A 22,278-nucleotide genomic window follows, 5' to 3' on the forward strand; every position below is an offset into this window, starting at 1 on the left:
ACATGAGCATCTCGTCATTATATACAGATCTCTGGCGTAAATGGGAAGGTGCATGCCACAGAAGGAACGAAGGAGGCGAGACCAAAAACATGTGAACAACATGTGAACAAGCGGCTCATAAAAAATATAAATAAACTTGATTCTTGCAATACAGGCATTTGAAATATCATCAAAAACTCATTATTTAACTCGATATATCCCCCAGCCCCAAATAGCCTAGGCTAGTAGTGGCGTACTACGCAGTCATACTTTTAAAGGCAAAAGAATGGGCTGCATTACAGCAAGGCAAGGAATAGACTAGATTAGGTCCAGTCATACCTTTGAAGGCAGGCAGCTTTTGCAGCTCTCTGTTGTTGCTGAGGCTGAAGCGGGACGAGCTCTGCCTCTTGTCCTTCTTGACAGGCATCTGGGAACCCAGCTGCTTGCCCTTCAGCAGCTGAGTGGTAGGAGGGACACTGTTACTGCCTTTTCTGTTGGAGCCCTGCTGTATGAAGGGAGGGAAAGAGTAGAGGGGTGGATCAGAGCATGCACCTGGGTTTGTTCAGGAGACAGCAAACGAAAAAATAAAATAAAAGGATCAACAGGGAGGGACTATTCATTTCAAAAGGTTTTAGCACAACCCAGTGTTGTCCCCAATCTCCCCTAGGTTGGATATGTAATTTGGTGAATGTGGGCAGTTTCTCCTGTCTTGTCCAATCTGCCTGCTGGGATCCATTCATCACCACACACACACCACAAGGGGGGTGGGAATTGTCAAATTAACTTAGAAACTCAACTAATTTTGCCCTTCACACTACAAGACAGGGGTTTAGGGTTTTAGGCCTTCTTAGTAAGCCGCCGGCTGGCTGACTGTCTGTCTGGGAGACTAAAGCTGCTGGACCCCGTGATGGGCCTGGATTACTGACGCATGTGACCCAACTGAAGGTCTTTTCTCCCGCTGATTCATTTACCCAATGTGTGCCAGCTTCTTACTGTGCCAGCTTCTTATTAGCTTCATATAACAGCTATAGCTTCATATACTGTATTCGCTTCATACTGAGGCTCGTCAGGCCCTTGGGTTAGAGACCGAGAGAGGTGTGGTTCATACATCCAAAACACACGAGATGGATAGAAAATAGGTTTAGCTATATCAACCAGAGGCAGAAATGTCTGTTCAGAAAAAAGCAGACTACATATTAACAGACCTCTCTGCTTACATTTAGTGCCCTTTATAACCTTGCTCAAACAATGAGAAAATCATGCCAGCTCACAGACCATTGGCACTTAAACAAATGAAATTACCAAGCCTGAACCAGCCTGTCTTAATATGACTCCCATGTTTTTGTCGTTGTCCCATTGACGTCGAAAGCTTAGAGCCCTAGTGCTCACAAGCATCCGTGAAGAGAGTGGAGCCTGGCTGTACGCAGGGAAGGGGTGGGGGAGTAATAGAGCAACAGCTTGTTGTCCTTCGATTTAAATTTGACACAAGGTTGGCACATTAGCAGATCTGCCTCATGGCTGATGACACACAACAGATAGATAACCCCGGATTATAGCCCCAGAGAGGGGCAGACAACACAGAATAAAGAAATGCATTACTGGGTGTTAACAAGGGACATCTTCCATTCTATGAGCTTTTTTCATTACTGATTGGTGTGTTTCTGTGGGTTCAAGGCCACATCTTCGTTTTGGGTCTTCATTATATTTTCTGATTTGAACTGACATAGCTAACCATCTCAAGTGGTCTCAGAGCGAAAAAAAATTGGGGATAAAAATGGGGCGGGAAAAAATACATGTATTTTATAAAATAAAATAAAAGGTTAGTTATTGCATCTTAAACTTTAGGTTTCGTACACCAGCTTCAAACAGCTGAAAACAATATTTTTGGTTATGGAAAATATATTTAGAAAGTACATTGATTCCCTACACTATACATGCTTGTTTTGTCACAAACTGAAATTAGGCAAACTATTCGAATTTTTGCAACCACGAAATGGCAAAGAATTTTCTGCATAATCCATCTTTAATTCTTGCACAGAACCCAGCCTAGCTGACACAAAGCAATTTTCCTGATTTTGTACCACTTTTTTCTCTGGCCTCCATTAGTCACCCTAATGATGGCCATCCTACAAGGGTAAACACACGCATAACTTTTGAACAAATTGTCAGAGAAAGTTTGGACCATTGGTTTTCTTAGGGGAGTATCTACACAATAAACATTTTACCCATTGGACAAAATAGATGCATTTTTGATTGGACACCCTAAAATATGAGACAAAATATCCACAGGAAAGTATTGTAGTGGCTACCATGTTTTTGAAACTGACTTCAACACTTACAGCTTGTGTCATCTCCATGTGATTCAGGTTGAAAACAGCTACCTGGATAGACCAAATGGCATCCAAATGGAAACGCTTGCATTCAAAACCAAAGTTCATTCATATTTAGTTGGTGATATAACGTTAGCTAACATGCTGACTTTATAGCACATGCCGCGTGCGCTGCAAATAAATGTACACATACATGTTATTCAATCATTGCGTGTGTCAACGAGCATCTGCATAGCCAGGCCCTAAAATTGAACTTGGTTCTATTTGTGACGCATGATGCACTCCAAGTCCCGCCTCTCCCATCTCCTCATTGGTTTTTAGGAGGATATACCCACATGGGTGATTGAAAGATGAACTGAGGTCCACACTCCAGTTGGTGGTGGTAATGCAGCTTAAAGTTGTTTGCCAACCGCCATATAAAGTCAGAAGAAGCCTGGAGGAAGAAAGATCACTAAAAACGAACTGTTTACCCTTTTATCTGTGGATTAATTGTCTGAGTAGAGGACCTTGTGCATTTCAGGTAAAATAACAACCCAATGTTTATATCACAGGACAAATTAGCTAGCAATAGCAAGCTAGCTAGCTTTCCATAAATGTTTAATGCTTTTTGACCTGTCCCCAAATTAATAGTTGGTTCAGTTTGTATCACAGATCCAGCTGTGATTGGAGTCCCACAGGGCAGCGCACAATTGGCCAAACATCGTTTGGGTTTGGCCGGTGTAGGCCATTGTAAATAATACATTTCTTCTTACCCGACTTGCCTAGTTAAATAAAGGTTAAATTAAACGTTTTATTTTTAAGTCGAGTGCTGGTGGACAAAATCAACATGCGAGTGTTGGCGCACGCAAGCAGTGTGGGCAGCATGCACGTGTTATAACGTTACCTCAATGTCCGAGTTCTCTTGTCCTCCAGTTTTGCCAACTTTTCCATATTTAGGAGAGTCCTGTAAAAAAAATTGGGATGCATTATTCACCAGTCAGCTAATGTGAACGGACAGAGGCAAGTTTTGACTAACGTTAAATTAGCTAGCACTTCGTTAACTTTTCCGCTAACTAATGTTTGACAGTTGTGGTTAGTTAAACAAGTTGTGACTTTAAAAAGTGAACTTTGTAGCAAACGTTAGCTTGCGTTTATGTACCACAAAACGTACATACGGTAACGTTAGGTATTAACGTTACTCGTTAAACTATAGCTAGCTTCACTACAACACTCAGGTAACTAGCAAGCCTAGTTAGCTAGCTGATGATGCGTTGATGGGACATTGCAAATATCGCGTCGAAGGGTGTCTGTTAGTAGTTTTAAAACATAAAAAACTTGCTAGTTTTGTTAGTACACTGCACTAGTATCAACTGTTTTGCAAGCAAACTCCTAACTCACCTTCTCTTTTTTCGCTTTATTCGGCATTGCACAAAAATAACCGCCGTCGTTCCCGTTTTGACACACTGAAGCTAAACCCTGACAACTCCACTGTACTAGCCGTTCGCCTATCCTCTCGGATATGATAGGCTGATATCTGTCAGGTGACTCAACGTGCTCTGAAAGAGTGCATTGGATGGAGTTCTTTATACCTTCGTGATGGAAGCACCCTGCCAGCGAGACAAATTACAGCATAAGTAAAGTATACAGTCATTGGGTGGGTCTTTCTTGTTCCCTCTCCAACGTAGCAGTTTTTATTTTAATGTGTGGGGCTAACTTTTTTTTAATGAATCTGCTGGAGACCATTCAGAATTATAATGTCAGTTATCTATAAATTATTATTTGTATTTGTGTCAGATGCTCTGACTACGACACATCTATTTCACAAAGAAATAACGATGCACATTAGCAAATATGTGTATGTAGCTATTACTAGTAGCTACTGCAGTTAGTGCCTTAAACATCATGTTCAATATGCCGAACTCTTTCAGTCACTGTGAGGGGTAGTCATGGACGCAGATGCCATCTGGTGGCCAAGCTCTCTGACGCAAGACTGTAGGTTTCGCTGACTGCTGTGCATATTTATTCAGATTATGGAGTTCTTCCTCTTCCATTCGTGGTGTGCATGCACAGGATATGCAACTGTAATTATGTACTGTGCAATTGTTCTAGACTAAATTATTGTAATGCAAAGTATTTCTCAGCACAGTAAGTGACCAAATAAGCTGTATCTCATCACCTCAAACTAGTATTTCTACAGTATCTAACTAAACCTCTAAAAGAGCTAATTTCATTCAACAACATAAATAGCGAAAATGAAGCAATGGAATTGGTTAACATGGTCAACTTTATTTTGGGGTCCCACCATTTCAAGTTACAGTATCAATTTCAGAAAATATTTACAGTCAAGTCAACACACAAAAGAAAGTTGGAATGTCAATAACAAAATCATTGATACAACTCAAGATACAAAAAAAGTGTCAACAGGCTCTTGTTTTCCTTCAAAAGAAAAAGGTAAACACTAACACTTATGGGAATGAATCTAAACTGCATGTGATCAATGCGGGTCAAGGGATTTTGGATCGAGAAGGAGGTCAAGGGGGGAAATTCCAGGTTCATGAACAAACATCAAAGTCATCCTGTCTTAATTTACAACACTACTAGTGTCAAAGCAAACTGCTGTAGTTACAGTAACACTGCAGCTGAGTCAGTTGGTCTAGTCAACCTCCTCCATCCTGGAAGTGTCCTCGTCTCCCTCCAGGGGAGGCATGTCCTCCACAGGGGCTGAGGTTGGCTCCTCGGGGGTCAGGTCATCCTCGTCAATACCTGGACAGGGGAAGGGAGGAAGTCACACTCAGTTACTGAAGAGGCTCAGTCAGTTACTGAAGCTTAAACAATGTTCTCTCATATCTAGACCACTTAGTGAGGTCTGCACAACGCATCACCGGGGGCAAACTACCTGCCCTCCAGGACACCTACACCACCCGATGTCACAGGAAGGCCATAAAGATCATCAAGGACAACAACCACCCGAGCCACTGCCTGTTCACCATTCAGCATTGATCATATATTGACAGCAAACATGGTCCTTGTTTAGACAAACTAACTCACCCAGTCCTAGCTTGATCATTCTGTAGATGCGGTTGGAGTGTGTCTGAGGGTCATCCAAGGTGAACCCAGAGGACAACAGAGCCGTCTCAAACAGCAGAAGGACTAGGTCCTTCACTGACTTATCATTCTTATCAGCCTCTGCCTTCTGCCTCAGGGTCTCCACAATGGGGTGGTCTGGGTTGATCTCCAGGTGCTTCTTGGCAGCCATGTAGCCCATGGTGGAATTGTCCCTCAGGGCCTGGGCCTTCATGATCCTCTCCATGTTGGCAGTCCAGCCATAGGTGCTTGTCACGATGCAGCAGGGAGAGGAGACCAGGCGGTTGGACACTGTCACCTATAAAGGGGGAGGGGAAAATAGGAGAGGTTGGTTATTAGGGAGATGATCAGAACAACATTGAATCAGGCAATCGTTGTACTGGCAGTGAGCATGTAAATACAGTGAAAAATATTGGTGGCATTTTTAAGGTAATATCAAGCCTCCTGACATTTGTCTTAACATAAAGGACCCCTTCAGCAACATGATATATGTAAGCAATGTGATTAAGCGTTCTTACCTTCTCCACTTTCTTCTCCAAGATGTCCTTCATGATCTTACAGAGGTTCTCAAACTGAGACTTCTGCTCTTCATGCCTCTTCTTCATGTCCTCGTCCTCAGGCAGCTCCAGACCCTCCTTGGTCACAGAGACAAGGGTCTTGCCATCATACTCCTTCAGCTGCTGGACACAGTACTCATCAATGGGCTCAATCATGTAGATTACTTCCAGGCCGGCCTTTCGAAGGCGTTCCACGAATGCAGAGTTAGCCACCTGGTCTTTGGTCTCGCCTGAAACATGCAGTAGATAAAGCAACTTGAGAAACCAGGTTCTTATCATGTGACAACCTATGAACTGGGCTGTACCGAGAGGAGTGTGTTTCCTCACCAGTGATGTAGTATATATGTTTCTGGGTTTCCTTCATGCGTGTGACGTAGTCTTTGAGGGATACCATCTCGTCCCCTGAGGCTGAGGTGTAGTAGCGCAGCATGTCTGACAGCCTCTTACGGTTCTGAGAGTCCTCATGGATCCCCAGCTGGGAGAGAGAAAACACAGGAGAGGTTATGTAGCCCTTTCCTGCAGTCAATGACAAAAACCACCCTCTTTTCCCTCATGGGTGGAATTTTATTAATATTTTTCATAATTAATAAAGATTATGAAACTATGAAAATCTGATGTTTCTATGTCAAACAGTTATGTTATATTTCAGTCTTCTGTGATGTATAAAAGTGTAATATTGGGACGATTTAACGTGTACGCTAGGAGTCTGGAAGCAAGTACAGGTGAATATTTAATATATAAACAAATATGGACCAATACAAGCAACACGAGTAGCGTACAGACATGGAACACAGAGTCAATAACGCCTGGGGAAAGAACCAAAGGAAATGACAGATAAAGGGAAGGTAATCAGGAAGGTGATGGAGTCCAGGTGAGTCTCATGAAGCGCAGGTGCGTGTAACGATGGTGACAGGTGTGGGTAGTAATGAATAAACTGGCGACAAGGAGCGCCAGAGAGGGGGAGTGGGAGTAGATGTGACAGTACCCCCTCCCTGACGCGTGGCTCCATCCACAGCACGTCGACGAGAGGGACGGTCCCAGGGACGCGCCTCGGGGAACCTGTAGAACCAGCTGAGGCGCGGGAGCCCAACTAGTCGGCTGAGGCGCGGGAGCCCAACGAGCCGGCTGTTCTATGTTCATTTATTTATTAAATACACTCGCTGTACTTGCTTTCTAGCGTTTACGTTACAGAATATCACCTCACCAAAGGTGCGCATCAGGGAGTGTTTTTGTAGGTGACGCCGGGTCCGGGTGCCACTACTGGAGCAACCGGGATGCCTCAGCGGGCTCGTCAGGTTTACAAGACTCGGTTGGCCCGTCAAGCGGCCATGGCCGAGTCTTCCGAGGATGCCTCAGCTAGCTCTTCAGGCTCCCATGCCTCAGCTGGCTTGACAGGTTCACAAGACTCGGTTGGCTCGGTGGGCTCCCACGCCTCAGCCGGCTCAACAGGTTCCCGCACCTCAGCAGAAGGGATTGGCTCGCTCCTGGTCCCCGGGACCGTCCCTCTGGTCGGTGTATTGTGGCTTGGGCCGCGCGTCAGGGAGGGGGTACTCTCACATATACTCCCTCTCCAGTGCTCGAGGTCGCCAGTCTGCTTATTATTACGCACACCTGTCACATCGTTAGGCGCACCAGCGTCTCAGACTCAGATTAGACTACTTTCCGGCTACCTGGGTAAAGCGCTAAATAAACTTCAGTTAGTGCTAAACACGGCTGCTAGCATCTTGACTAGAACCAAAACAGTTGATCACATGTCGCCAGTGCTAGCCTCTCTATACTGGCTTCCTGTTAAGGCTTAGGCTGATTTTCAAGGTTTTACTGCTAACCTACAAAGCATTACATGGGCTTGCTCCTACCTATCTCTCCGATTTGATCCTGCCGTACATACCTACACGTACGCTACGGTCACAAGACGTAGGCCTCCTTATAGTTCCTAGAATTTCGAAGCAAACAGCTGGAGGCAGGGCTTTCTCCTATAGAGCTTCATTTTTATGGAATGGTCTGCCTATCCATGTGAGAGACGCAGACTCGGTCTCAACCTTTAAGTCTTTATTGAAGACTCATCTCTTCAGTAGGTCCTATGATTGAGTGTAGTCTGGCCCAGGGGTGTGAAGGTGAATGGAAAGGCACTGGAGCCATGTGTCACGATCGTCTTCGGGTGAAAGAGAGGACCAAGGCGCAGCGTGATATAAATACATTATGTATTTATTTAAGGAAGACGAAGAACACTAACACAAACTAAACAAAACAACAAACGACCGTGAAGCTATAATACGACAATACGTGCAGACACTGGCAACTTACACATAGACAATTACCCACAACCTACCTAATGACTATGGCTGCCTAAATATGGCTCCCAATCAGAGACAACGATAGACAGCTGTCTCTAATTAAGAAACCAATCTAGGCAAACATAGACTTGGACACAACCCCATGAACTCTACAAAAAAACGCTAGACAATACAAACACCCTAGACGAGACAAAAACACACAAACATCCCCCATGTCACACCCTGACCTAACTAAAATAATAAAGAAAACAAAGATAACTAAGGCCAGGGTGTGACACCATGAACCGCCCTTGCTGTCTCTGCCTGGCCGGTTCCCCTCTCTCCACTGGGATTCTCTGCTTCCAACGCTATTACGGGGGCTGAGTCACTGGTGTTCTTCCATGCCGTCCCTAGGAGGGGTGCTCAACTCACTTGAGTGAGTTGAGTCACTGACGTGATCTTCCTGTCCGGGTTGGCGCCCCACTCGAGTTTGTGCCGTGGGGGAGATCTTCATGGGCTATACTCAGCCTTGTCTCAGGTTAGTAAGTTGGTGGTTTGAAGATATCCCTCTAGTGGTGTGGGGACTGTGCTTTGGCAAAGTGGGTGAAGGTTATATCCTGCCTGGTTGGTCCTATCCGGGGATATCGTAAGGAGGGTCCACAGTGTCTCCCGACCACCCCTGTCTCAGCCTCCAGTATTTATGCTGCAATAGTTTGTGTCTTATATCGGAAGTATTTTTCCTGTCTTATCCAGTGTCCTGTATGAATTTAAGTATGCTCCCTCTAATTCTCCCTCTCCCTCCCGGAGTACCTGAGCCCTAGGACCATGCCTCAGGACTATCTGGCCTGATGACTCCTTGCTGTCCCCAGACACCTGGTCGTGCTGCTGCTCCAGTTTCAACTGGCCTGCGGCTATGGAACCATGACCTGTACACCGGACATGCTCTCTCTCTCTCTCTCTCTCTCTCTCTCACATGCTGTCTCTAACTCTGAATGCTTGGCTATGAAAAGCCAACTGCCATTTACTCATGTTGCACCCTCTACAACTGTGATTATTATTATTTGAACCTGCTGGTCATTTATGAACGTTTGAACATCTTGGCCATGTACTGTTATAATCTCAACCCAGCACAGCCAGAAGATGACTGGCCACCCCTCAGAGCCTGGTTCCTCTCTAGGTTTCTTCCTAGGTTCCTGACTTTCTAGGGAGTTGTTCCTAGCCACCGTGCTTCTCTACATCTGCATTGCTTGCTGTTTGGGGTTTTAGGCTGGGTTTCTGTATAGCACTTTGTGACATCGGCTGATGTAAAAAAGGGCTTTATAAATACATTTCATTGACCTGGACTCCATCACCTTCCTGACCTGGACTCCATCACCTTCCTGATTACCTTCCCTATATCTGTCACGCCCATTCGTTCTTTCCCTAGGCGTTACTGATTCTGTGTTCCATATCTGTACTCTACTTGTGTTTCTTGTTTTGTTCTATGTTCATTTATTTATTAAATACACTCCCTATACTTGCTTCCTGACTCCCAGCATACACATTACAGATGCAAACTCAAAACTGAATACATTTCAACTCTAAATTTGACATGGTACAGATGTCTTCTTTTTTTTAAAGCCCATAACCATTTATACTCTTGTTTCAAAGTAGATTTGTTTAAGACTACCAATAATCAATCTGTATGACCATGATTTATCCCACTGCAGTAAAAGGTTAAATAACAACTCTGCCCAAAAATATCTTGATGTGTTACAAGACTGACATTTTCCAGGAAGTAACCCAAGTTCAGTAAATATGATACCAACAAGGGGCGTGTTGTTGACATGTCAGTAAGGTTTTTCTGACTATGTAATTAGTGTACTTATGCAAAAAATATATAAAGGGGTAAACGTCCCCTTTTAAGATTAAAACCAGACAGATTTCACATAATTTCAGCAGACATGACAAAGGTGCACCCCCTGCAGATTGTTTCCACATGGAATCCAAGGTTTACCTTAAGACATACACAATAACTGTAACGATATGCCATAGAGTCTGTCTAGTCATTTAAACACACTCCAGAAAGCCAGAAGATGGTGGTAAGGAGCTCTGTGAAGGACTGGGCCCTAAGCCGCTTATATCAGGTTTAGAGGAGACAAGATGGCGAGGGGATCAGACGGGTGGTGACCAGTTAAAGGTTAGTGGAACATTCAACAACTACACCATTCAGAATGTTCCCCAAGGATTTTTTAAATAACAGGTGGTGATAAGGGTCATCATAGTATCCACCTAGATCATGTCTACCACTAAATTCAATGCATCCTAAGTTCAGTTTAGGTTAACCTTTAAGGCAATGTTACATAATGATGACAGCTGACGTGTGGTGAGCCTGCTAGCACAAAATGGCTGCCCTGTATCACCCATGTGGTGGGTGCTGCTGCAACATCATTTGTCAGAAAGAACTAGTGAGAATCTCTGTATAAATAATGCAATCCATTATTACTATGTTCTATACTGTTACGTTAAAAAGTATGAAACTGACCTTGATGTTCTTGGAGAACTGCTCGTAGTACTTCTTGTAGTTTTCTTTGTCCTCTGAGAGCTCAGTGAAGAGCTCTATACACTTCTTGACCAGGTTCTTGCGGATCACCTTGAGGATCTTGCTCTGCTGCAGCATCTCTCTGGAGATGTTCAGGGGGAGATCCTCAGAGTCCACCACACCCTTGATGAAGTCTGGAGAAAATGACAGAGACAATTGGTCAGACACCTTCTCAATTAGATTATAGCTCATTCCCAGATCTACGTGAGCATCTACTTCAGTTCTGTCTGACTTACTGAGGTACTCAGGGATAAGATCATCACAGTTGTCCATGATGAAGACCCTCCTGACGTACAGCTTGATATTGTTCTTCTTCTTCTTGTTTTCAAAGAGGTCAAAGGGTGCACGGCGAGGCACAAAGAGCAGGGCACGGAACTCCAGCTGGCCCTCCACTGAGAAGTGCTGTGTAAGTAAACAAACAGAAGGCCAACTGCTGAAACCTTAATGTACATGTATATTTGTCGTTATGAAATTACCTCACCCATTATCAACTGATACTGGTACTATCTATGACTTCACACATCAGCGAGGGAAACTTAAATAAACAGTGTGGGAACTTATTCTGTTGGCCAATATGAATAGAATATCCTCACCTTGACAGCCAGGTGTTCCTCCCAGTCGTTGGTCAGACTCTTGTAGAACTCTCCATACTCCTCGTTGGTGATGTCATCGGGGTTACGGGTCCACAGGGGCTTGGTCTTGTTCAGCTCCTCCTGGTCAATGTATTTCTCCTTGATCTTCTTCTTCTTCTTCTTCTTGTCACCGCATGCGCTGTCGTGGTCATGGTCATGGTGATCCTCCTCGTCTGAGCCTACGTCCTCGATCTCGGGTTTGTCATCCTCTCTCTTCTCTCCTTCCCCATCCTTCTTCTCCTTCTCCTCTTCCTCCTCTGCCTCATCGTCACTCACTTCCTTGTCACGCTCCTTCTCCACCTGATCAGAGATGATCATGAGAATGTTAGGGGACACATTCATTGTGTTGATGTACTGTAGCTGACTTTAAGTGGGTAGTTGTCTGAAATATTTAATTCACTGTGCCTGTTTTTCGTTCAATATAAAAATGCTAAAAGTGAAAGGTATCTGCATCAATTTATCATCCAGTCATTTACTTGTCCAATCTGAAATCAACTCCTAGCCCCTCCCTTGACACCTCTTTTATGCAAACCTGAAAGGAAGTTTCAACAACAGTAGTACAACAATTTGGTAATCACTCAGTGGAGTTTCCACGATCTCATGCCTGCTAGCTCTTACAAAGAGTGTGATGGGGTATCCGATGAACTGGGAGTGCTTCTTCACGATCTCTTTGACCCGTTTCTCCTCACAGTATTCTGTCTGGTCATCCTTCAGGTACAGAATCACCTTGGTCCCACGACCAATAGACTCAGCTATAGTAGAGTGACATGGGTGTTTAGAACAGACCACACCAGGAAAATAACAGTCTGTAACTGTAGGCCTACATACCTCTTCAGTTCACACAATTTATATAATAACATGTAAGCTCTGGTTAAGTAACGTGTAAAACTATAATCTGTCCTTACCTGACGTGTCGACTTTGACGGTGAAGGATCCGCCAGCGGATGATTCCCAGATGTACTGCTCATCATCGTTGTGCTTGGTGATGACAGTCACCCTCTCTGCCACCAGGTAGGCAGAGTAGAAACCCACACCGAACTGCCCGATCATGGAGATATCGGCTCCAGCCTGCAGGGCCTCCATGAAGGCCTTGGTGCCAGACTTAGCGATGGTTCCCAGGTTGTTGATTAGGTCGGCCTTGGTCATGCCGATGCCGGTGTCAACCAGGGTCAGGGTGCGCTCCTCCTTGTTGGGAATGACCTCGATCTTCAGGTCCTTGCCAGAGTCCATCTTGGATGGGTCTGTGAGGCTCTCATAGCGGATTTTGTCTAGAGCCTAGTTGAATGAAAATACATAGGTCTAAATAAATCTGTTTTTTGACATCACTAGATTAACAAAACTCTTAATTATATGTAAATGTATTCTGCAGGCTACGTCAATATTTTATGTAATAAAATATGAATAAATTATCTATAGATATGTAATAAAATATGAATAGTGGTGTAATAAACAAGTATTTAAAGTAATATGCCTGTGTGTGTATTTTGTAAATCATCAAATAATACTAAACTACCAAGTAGTCTAAACGCCTGTGGTGCCTGAAGTACTCACATCTGAGGAGTTGGAAATGAGCTCCCTAAGGAAAATCTCTTTGTTGGAGTAGAAAGTGTTGATGATCAGGGACATCAGCTGGGCGATCTCAGCCTGGAAGGCAAAGGTCTCTGCCTCTTCCTCCATTGGGGCGTCATGGGCTTCCGGCATCTGTGGAGACACAACACACACACTGAATGAATATACTGTAAACACACTGTGGAGACAAGGCGGCCCAAGGTGGCTTACAGCCAGTCCCCGTCTTAGGTTCTCAGCTGATGGTATGGAGGACAGCTGGTTCCATGTGAACTACAATCCCAACGCTTTGTTTTAACATTTAGAAACGAATAATCCTTGCTTGTGGTGCAGTTTTGGAAACATTTGGAACTTAACTTTCATAACAGCAGTAAATAATCTTTCAAAAACAAAAGATGCACTTACTGTACGCAGTTCAGCAAAGTTGCATCCTGGTTGCACCCTGCAGAATTGTTTAAAACACAGCCCCAAGCAGAGATACTAAACTTCCTCCCCAGATACACTCCATAGGAGAAGTTTGAAGCAAAAAATGGAGGGGAGGCAGTGTATTCTCGGTTGGAGGCAGTGTTCTTGAAAATATAGCCAGGTGCAACTTTCCTAAACTGCGTACAGTAAGTGTATATTTTGTATTTTTTAAATGATTTCTCACTTAATGAAAGTTAAGTTCCAAATGTATCGTGTGCAAGGCATTGGAGCAGCGTCAGAGCATTTCTCTCACAAGGCTAACAGATCGATTTAACTAGTACTTATATTCCGCCTCGCCACACTAGCAAAGACAGTACAGCATGAATATAGGCAAAAACTGCTTCTCCAATCGAAATCCCAGATCATACTTGTAGGCATTGTCATGGTGACGTTGGCTCGCAAAGCTCATGCGCAAAATATGTAATCGGGTCCTCAAATCAAAGGTACTCCTTCAATATAAAGTTGTTTTTGACAAAAAGGAAACGTGTCAGTTTGTCACTTTCACAGATTGCGTGGAGTAAAAACATGTTCAACTACTTAAGATATTGGTTCGAATCCACGTTGTGCCTTTTGATTTCGAGACAATTAACAACTGAAGAAGAATTTTACGCTTCTCTCATTGATTTCCCAAACCTCGGCCTAGTCTGTTTGGTCTGTTTCGCAAGCGTTCCTGGAAGTCTTGCGATGTTGCACCTCTGGGTTAAGAAACGAGCGTGCCGCAATGTCGTGGAGTATTTGCATAAAGTTCAGCTCTCCCCAACTTTGGTGCCGCTCAGTTCACGTCCCTCGCCCATGCTCGCATCGCCCCAAAGGTCCTCCACCCACTTTGCTTCTCTTCCATTGGAAATGAATGGCTTTCCGTAGTTTTATCACTCACATCTTCAGTTAAGAGCCACTGTAAAGGGGGCGTCCAATAGGTCAATGTAATACAATGGAATTGGAGTCATGAATAAGGGTTAAGTGTAAGCACATACTGAGAAGGAGGCACAACACTAAAAAACGCCCTGGCACTGCATTGTCTTCTGACAGCTTGCATCACTCCTTTGGCTGTTAGCACAGCCAAAGGAGTGAGGGTACTTCTGAAAGGGAACTTCTGCTGTCCCCATATGAGAACCCTTGATGGTTCCAGGTGGAACCTTTTTGGTTCCATGTAGAACCCTTTCCACAGAGGGTTCTACTTGGAACCCAAAAGGGTTCTACCTGGAACCAGAAAGGGTTCTTCAAAGGGCTCTCCTATAGGGGCAGTGGAAAAACCCGTTTAGGTTCTAGATAGCACCTTTTTTTCTAAGAGTGTAGTAGAGATGTCACCGGCACAATAATAGTTCTCTCAAAATCATTAGACAATGCCGGAACTGCCATTCGGACAGTGAGTTTCAGTCTTAAAGCTATGACAAACAGGTGGTGTAACAGACTGTCCTCATTATCACTGCTGAATTTACTTCATTACTGTAATCCACCCAGTGCAAACCAACAGCAGAGAAGCCACAGGTCCTTGCGATGTGGTGAGCTTACTGCTTCTATTTTTTAGGAACATTTTCTCCAATAAACTGAAATAAATTTATTGTAAGGAAATTGATAGGCACATCATAAATTGATCATTTTGTACTCTGGACAGGCACACTGGAATAGAATCAAATTGAATCAAATATTCTACATTCCACATTGCTGGTAGACTATGTAAGTACCAGCCATAATGATGATGCACGGTTTTTGGAGGGACGGATATATTTCATTGGCTTTCATTCATTATTCCATATCTCAGTGTAAACTGACCAAGCGCAACGGCAAAACATACTCCCCCTGCCGGTTCGCGCAGCTAATAACATGATTCTAGAAACTACCAGAACGATCGATCATACGTTTCCATCCTTTCTCAATCTCGCGACCAGGTACCATAACGAGTTTGAATGTGAATCTTGATGAATTTTCTATTTGAATAAATATTAGCCAAATCGTTATGGATAGTTGTCATGTCGACAGTGAAGTGACGTGAATTAAAATAATTTTCTGAAAAAGATTATCAAAGCATGTGTGGCAGTCAAGACCCACATTTGGATGTATTGGCCTAGGTTTTATATGTCAACTTTAATAGAGAATGTGGTAGCCTATTCTGAAATAGCGGACCAAGTTAATTCTGAAATAACGTCGTTAGACCTACAAATTAGGAAATGTACAATGCAATTCATTGCAACAAAATTTAAAATACTGTTTTGAGTGGATTATTCTGATAGTAAAAACGATATTTGATAATATTATGTTGATATTCTAAACTTCCATTGACTATATTAATTGGATAATGACACTCGCATCATCGTGTTGGAACATAAATGTTATTTCATGTCTTACCTTGCTGTGGAAATATCCCTGAATTCTTCTTCAGAAGTTGGTCGCCAACGAAACGAAACCTAGCCAGCTATCGGAGTAGATGGGGAGATGATAACTGGATAGGTTTTATAGACGCTGAGAGTGTTCGAGAAATCAGCTTCCAGAACCGTCTGGAATCTTCCTAACGCTTCTACTGTGTGTAGGATGAGCATGTACACTGAGAGGAGCGATGGAATATCAATCAAACCCTACAGTTTCTCTGTCCACGCCCCTCCTTCATTTAACTCATGGTGAAGGCGGGTCTATGGGCGTGGCGATATCAAATCTGTACAGTGGGTACATGGTGTACCTGGGATATTCATCATCATTCAGGATCCTCACAAGATTTCATGATTAAAATAAACTTTTTACCTAAAAGTCTACTCTAAAAAGATCTGAAATACAGGGAGCTCTTATGGGGGTAAGGTGATTGCAAAAGTATGAATGAAGATGCAAAATAGATAGTCCAGTATTGAATTATAAACATGCCATCACAATAATCCAGACTATTTGATAAAGAGAAAACATGTCAAATATGTTTCAAAATATTTTTTTATTATAAACCTTGTCGTTTTTCATAGAAAATAGCTTACAGAAATAGAAAAAGACACAAGTCAAATCCCTGTTGACTTTTACAGTTGAATAAGGTTGAAAGCAGCAGATATACTATATAATTATGGTATTCATTAATGATGATGAATTAATTACAATACTTTCCCCACGACTCAACAGTCATGTAAAATGTAAAGTATATTTGGGACACAATGAAATAACTTAAAAAATGTCATGTTAAAAAGGGAAAAAATGATGTACTTCTGATATATCTTTAGTCAACTTCCTCCATTCTTGATGTGTCATCATCTCCCTCCAAGACAGGCATGTCATCCTCACTGGGCTGGAGGATTTCCTCCACTGCAGAGTCATCACCATCGATGCCTGTAGAGGGGAAGAAATAGCCCACATTAGAAAAACATATTCACATCGTGTACAATCTGCTATTCAGACGGCCAAAGTATGGGAAAAACAAAAGCCATATTCCTAACCATTGTACTACCATGATAGTCCTACTTGGTGTTTGCAGACCTGTACTGTAAATTGCTCTAGGAGGAGCCTTTAAACCCCATCAACCAAGACAAAAGTTGAGGGCAAATAATGCATTAAGGCAAAGCAACTCACCCAGGCCAAGCTTAATCATCCTGTAAATGCGGTTTGCGTGGGTCTGAGGGTCGTCCAGCGTGAACCCAGATGACAATAGAGCAGTCTCGAACAGCAAGATGACCAAGTCCTTTACGGCTTTGTCGTTCTTGTCAGCCTCAGCTTTCTCTCTCAAAGTCTCGACGATAGGGTGGGTTGGGTTGATCTCCAGGTGCTTCTTGGCTGTCATGTAGCCCATGGTGGAGTTGTCTCTGAGAGCTTGAGATTTCATGATTCTCTCCATGTTGGCCGTCCAGCCGTATGTACTGGTGACGATGCAGCAGGGGGAGGAGACCAGGCGGTTGGAAACTGAAACCTGTGATTAGTAGACATATTGACAGTTGTGTATGAAGTGGTATGTTATAAAAAGGCGTAGACACATTTCAGAGGGATTGGGTTCAGGTAAGTTGTGCTTGTACCTTCTCAATCTTCTTGTCCAGGATGTCCTTCATGGCCTTGCAGAGGTTCTCGAATTTAGTGTTCAGCTCCTCCTGCTTCTTCTTCTCATCCTCATCCTCAGGCAGCTCCAGACCCTCCTTGGTCACGGAGACCAGGTTCTTGCCATCATACTCCTTCAGCTGCTGGACACAGTACTCATCAATGGGTTCAATCATGTAGATGACTTCCAAGCCGGCCTTGCGGAGGCGCTCCACAAAGGAAGAGTTGGCAACCTGTTCCTTGGTCTCACCTAGAAGAGGATACACAGTTATTAACAATTAGATTACCCTGGTTTTATGATGTCTTTTTATGTCACATGGATTTAACAAAGGAAGGATAATGGAGAGTGAAAATGGATAGCAGCTCACCAGTTATGTAGTAGATGTGTTTCTGGGTGTCCTTCATGCGAGAAACATACTCCTTCAGGGAGACCATTTCGTCACCGGAGTTGGAGGTGTAGTAGCGCAGCATGTCTGACAGCTTCTTGCGGTTCTGAGCGTCTTCATGGATTCCCAGCTAATGGAAAGATGGAACATGTTCAAGCTAAAGGTCCCTCAAAAAGAGAATGAGAAGTTCTGTTTGAAGAGTTGCAGGAACTTGGAAAATCCATTTCAAAGGGAGGAAGACCTTACCTTGATGTTCTTGGAGAACTGCTCATAGAACTTCTTGTAGTTGTCCTTGTCTTCTGAGAGCTCGACGAAAAGATCCATACACTTCTTGACCAGGTTCTTGCGGATCACCTTGAGGATCTTGCTCTGCTGCAGCATCTCTCTGGAGATGTTCAGGGGGAGATCCTCAGAGTCCACCACACCCTTGATGAAGTCTGGAGATAAGACAATGGCAACTGGTCAGACATCTTACTTACAGCTTTACTCAATATCATGCTTGAGTGAGGTGCTGAGGAGGTATCCATGAAAGGCTAAAGGTTCAAGGTACAGTACTCACTGAGATACTCTGGCATCAGCTCGTCACAGTTGTCCATGATGAACACCCTGCGCACGTACAGCTTGATGTTGTTCTTCTTCTTCTTGTTCTCGAAGAGGTCGAAGGAAGCCCTCCTGGGCACAAAAAGCAGAGCGCGGAACTCCAGCTGGCCCTCCACTGAGAAGTGCTGTGGGAATAATGAGATAAACGTTGACTCATACAGTCATACTAATATATTAATTCATAGGTTGGATCAAGACAAACCCATAAGGCTTGAGTTTTGATTTTCAGTTTGCCATCATAGAGACTCACCTTGATAGCCAGGTGGTCCTCCCAGTCGTTGGTCAGACTCTTGTAGAACTCTCCGTACTCCTCATTGGTGATGTCATCAGGGTTACGGGTCCAGATAGGCTTGGTCTTGTTCAGCTCTTCTGCGTCAATGTACTTCTCCTTGACCTTCTTCTTCCTCTTGTTCTTGGAGTCCTTGGTGTCCTCATCCTCATCAGAACCGACATCTTCGATCTTGGGCTTGTCTTGGTCCTCAGCTGCAGAATCTTTATCAGCCTCTTCATCCTTTTCTCCCTCCTCAAGGTCTACCTCCTTCTCTCTAGACTTCTCCACCTGGACAAAAATGTTTGTTATTAAAAAGTTGTAGGATTTGTTCAGTATGGGGAGCAATGTTTGGATCCACTTTTATTAACAGGTTACTTTCCTAGTTTATACAGCAGATTTCAATCAATCTCACCATTATGTTGTTACATTGTTACAACCAAAGAAATATAAAGTTATATTTGAACTTACAAAGAGTGTGATGGGATAGCCAATGAACTGGGAGTGCTTCTTCACAACCTCCTTGACGCGCTTCTCCTCACAGTATTCAAACTGGTCCTCCTTCATGTGCAGGATCACTCTGGTGCCACGGCCAATGGACTCACCTTCAGATCAGAAAAATCAGACTTTGTCATTGGATCTAAGCTTACTTCCTTTTGAATGACATTGTTGAAAAGAAGATTCAACTGATCCAGGATGTAGGTTGATGGTGTTGTATTGGAGAAAAGTAATTGTAGCAGCATATTAATCAATACTGTTGAAAAGGCTTACCAGTGTCAACTTTGACAGTGAAAGAGCCACCAGCTGCAGACTCCCAGATGTACTGCTCATCATCGTTGTGCTTGGTGATGACGGTCACCCTCTCAGCCACCAGGTAGGCRGAGTAGAAACCCACACCGAACTGCCCGATCATRGAGATRTCRGCTCCAGCCTGCAGGGCCTCCATGAAGGCCTTGGTGCCAGACTTAGCGATGGTTCCCAGGTTGTTGATCAGGTCGGCCTTGGTCATGCCGATGCCGGTGTCAACCAGAGTCAGGGTACGAGTGCGCAGGTCAGGGGTGACCTCGATCTTCAGCTCTTTGCAGGAATCCAATTTGGTGGGGTCTGTCAAGCTCTCGTATCTGATCTTGTCCAAGGCCTGTCAGATCATGGCAAAAAGAGGTCACAAGGGTAAAAGAAAAGTGTCATGGTTGATACCTTGAACGAATTTAACAAAGTGGTTAGCAGGCTAACTCTGGGATATAGCTTGTTTTACTATACTGGCTCAGAGAGCAGTGTATAAGTGGCTGCTTATTAAGGTAAAATGTTACATGGGTCAATTTAGCATTATGATTAATCTACTCACATCTGAAGAGTTGGAGATGAGCTCCCTAAGGAATATCTCTTTGTTGGAATAGAAGGTGTTGATGATCAGAGACATCAGCTGGGCGATCTCAGCCTGGAAGGCAAAGGTCTCCACTTCCTCCTCCATGGTGTGGCCGGTTTTCTCTGGCATCTGGAAGGAGAAACAAAATAGCAGAGTTTGTACTTCAGACTGATGGAGACTTTGATGCCTCAACACTTAGATTTTAATTGTTCTTCAATTATCCTAACAATGGATGAATATTGTATTAATAAGTCTATTCAGAAGACATGTTTTTGAAAAGCACATAATGCTTTTTTCTGCATTTTGCAATAAGACTTGCTTCAGTGATATAAAAAATAATACAACTTATAGTAGCTTGCAAATGGTCATTGTCTGAAATGTGGACTTTTATATTTTACAGCTTTTAAAGCCAGAAACACCTGCTTTTTTGTAGTCAGCCTCTAGTCTAGTCAGACCACATGACAATGAGGCAATAAGGGATTGAAGTATTGAGGAATAGAGGCACCTGTTACAGCCCTCCGTCAGAGGCTCCTATTGCACAGGCCACATCTGTCAATCAAGGCCTCTGCCATTTGAAAAACTGTCAGAGTTTCCAGACCTTTTCACACCCCCTTGCCAACAGCTGCAGTCATGCCATGTGATACCCTTTCTTTGAAATGGAGGATTAAGATGAAGCAATACTTTTGGCTTGAATAGAGTAATGTAGAGTTGTATTAATAGAGCTTCTTCACACTACACTACTTAAATGACACAAACTAGGTCCAGGAGACACACTTGTCTAGTGTAAAGAGACAGATCTATATTCAAATCTCTCTTTTTAAGAGATTTCTCCCACGTTACCTCTGCAGGCAGTGTGCAAGACATCTACACAACATATCCTCCTCTGAGTTGTACAGTGTAAAGACAATGGCTCTCCCACACCACATATCCCTGCAAGAATGACCTTAATACCAGTAGAGAGCATTTTTGCTCTGTTAGCCAAATTGAAAATGAAAGGCTTTTAAAGTATCTGCACATTTGTGAATCATTGCATTAATAAAGTGTGCAATATGTACACTGTGCAATATGGTTTAGATGAGAAGCTCCTGTATAGTTTGAATTGCTACCCTTATTTTGTTTGTCTATATACTAGGGTTTTTACGGTATGTTAATTAATAGCTGCAGTCACACTTTAAGCAAGAATGTGGATTTGGCCACACCACATCCAAGGCTAGTGTAAACAGAACAGTTGCAAATCTGGTGTTGAAGAGAGATAGATCTCACTAGACATATTTTACTAATGTAAATCCACCCATAGGGTGTCTTCAGCATTGCATTTTTCTCTCAAGTATAGGGTTTTATATGTTATTCACTTTCAGCAAAAATATTAGAGTTGCTCTTAAAAGTTATGATTGTTTAAAAGCACTGACATACTGAGAAGTATTCATCAAATGCCATTAACACTCTTCCCCATGAAAGATACTTATTCCTAAAGCAGCTGCTTATCAATAAAAAACATCAAAGGCTTGATCATAAAGCACATTTTTCCAGTTCAATGAATGAATAAATGAATCCATCCTTGTCCTTGGCTTCAAATTGATTTCTGGTCTGAGACACTTTCCGGTCTGATAATTGCATTATTTAATAACTTGGTATTGATAACTATTTGTGCTGACTGCCAGGCCTCTCTTCTCTTCCTTCTCTTCAACTGCCATGTACCTCACTCCTTCTAACCAGGGTCATATTCCATGCCATGTGCTCCTCTCTTGCCATGCACTCACAAAGGGTTCTACCAGATCCAGGGTAACTGTCTATTAAAGTCTCCTCACTGATTTAATGCCATTTCAGATTAATACAGTGCAATTCATCCCCATGATACATTATTCAATTCAGAGTACCAATATACTGTAGGCTGCTTACTTCCTGCTGGTGTTTCACCTTTATAATATCAATGCATAATGTATTTCCAGAATATTGTCTATTGATCTTCCTTGTGCCCCTGAATTGCAAGTAGCTACATATTTGGTTTACCTTTCTCCCCGATACCCTCTCTCTCTTACCTTGAATAGATAAGAATGAGCTCCAGTGCTTCACTTCTCGTTTGCTGATCGCTGTAGATTGAATCTCTGAGCGTCTCTTCTGTTCCTCTGCAGATTAATGTAGTCTTTAAATCTCTGTATTTCACTGCTCCTAATCCTCTATGGCTTCAAGTGAATGTCTTCTCACTTTCTGTATCT

General features: G+C 43.2%; 3 protein-coding genes across 4 annotated transcripts in view; all 3 read right to left on the reverse strand.

Annotated features, from left to right (window-relative positions):
* The window catches only part of LOC111954655 (serine/threonine-protein phosphatase 2A 56 kDa regulatory subunit gamma isoform), a 29,071-nt gene extending 25,244 nt beyond the window's left edge, over positions 1 to 3,827 (reverse strand). Inside the window, exons 1-3 of one of the 2 annotated variants that reach the window (XM_023974537.3) lie at positions 3,687 to 3,827; positions 3,193 to 3,252; positions 319 to 484 (exon numbers count right to left, since the gene is read on the reverse strand). In XM_023974537.3, the coding sequence (XP_023830305.1) occupies positions 319 to 484; positions 3,193 to 3,252; positions 3,687 to 3,713 (253 nt within the window). In that variant the 5' untranslated portion in view covers positions 3,714 to 3,827. The remainder of the gene's footprint in view (positions 1 to 318; positions 485 to 3,192; positions 3,253 to 3,686) is intronic. The other variant, XM_023974538.3, reaches the window with a different exon arrangement.
* A 727-nt stretch (positions 3,828 to 4,554) lies between these two features.
* Positions 4,555 to 15,989, reverse strand: hsp90aa1.2 (heat shock protein 90, alpha (cytosolic), class A member 1, tandem duplicate 2). The gene is made up of 11 exons (XM_023973652.3): positions 15,793 to 15,989; positions 12,967 to 13,116; positions 12,321 to 12,690; positions 12,034 to 12,167; positions 11,377 to 11,715; positions 11,020 to 11,185; positions 10,727 to 10,917; positions 6,257 to 6,404; positions 5,891 to 6,159; positions 5,337 to 5,670; positions 4,555 to 5,051 (listed from the first exon to the last, which is right to left on the reverse strand). Exons 2-11 carry the CDS (start codon positions 13,114 to 13,116, stop codon positions 4,942 to 4,944), a joined length of 2,211 nt encoding a protein of 736 aa, XP_023829420.1. The 5' UTR covers positions 15,793 to 15,989; the 3' UTR covers positions 4,555 to 4,941.
* A 355-nt stretch (positions 15,990 to 16,344) lies between these two features.
* On the reverse strand, positions 16,345 to 22,278 carry LOC111954149 (heat shock protein HSP 90-alpha 1). Its single transcript, XM_023973653.3, has 11 exons — positions 22,102 to 22,278; positions 20,042 to 20,191; positions 19,468 to 19,834; positions 19,168 to 19,301; positions 18,679 to 18,987; positions 18,388 to 18,553; positions 18,075 to 18,265; positions 17,811 to 17,958; positions 17,424 to 17,692; positions 16,987 to 17,320; positions 16,345 to 16,746 (listed from the first exon to the last, which is right to left on the reverse strand). Exons 2-11 carry the CDS (start codon positions 20,189 to 20,191, stop codon positions 16,637 to 16,639), a joined length of 2,178 nt encoding a protein of 725 aa, XP_023829421.1. The 5' UTR covers positions 22,102 to 22,278; the 3' UTR covers positions 16,345 to 16,636.

Source organism: Salvelinus sp. IW2-2015, linkage group LG28, assembly GCF_002910315.2.
Source record: "Salvelinus sp. IW2-2015 linkage group LG28, ASM291031v2, whole genome shotgun sequence".
Lineage (NCBI taxonomy): Eukaryota > Metazoa > Chordata > Actinopteri > Salmoniformes > Salmonidae > Salvelinus > Salvelinus sp. IW2-2015.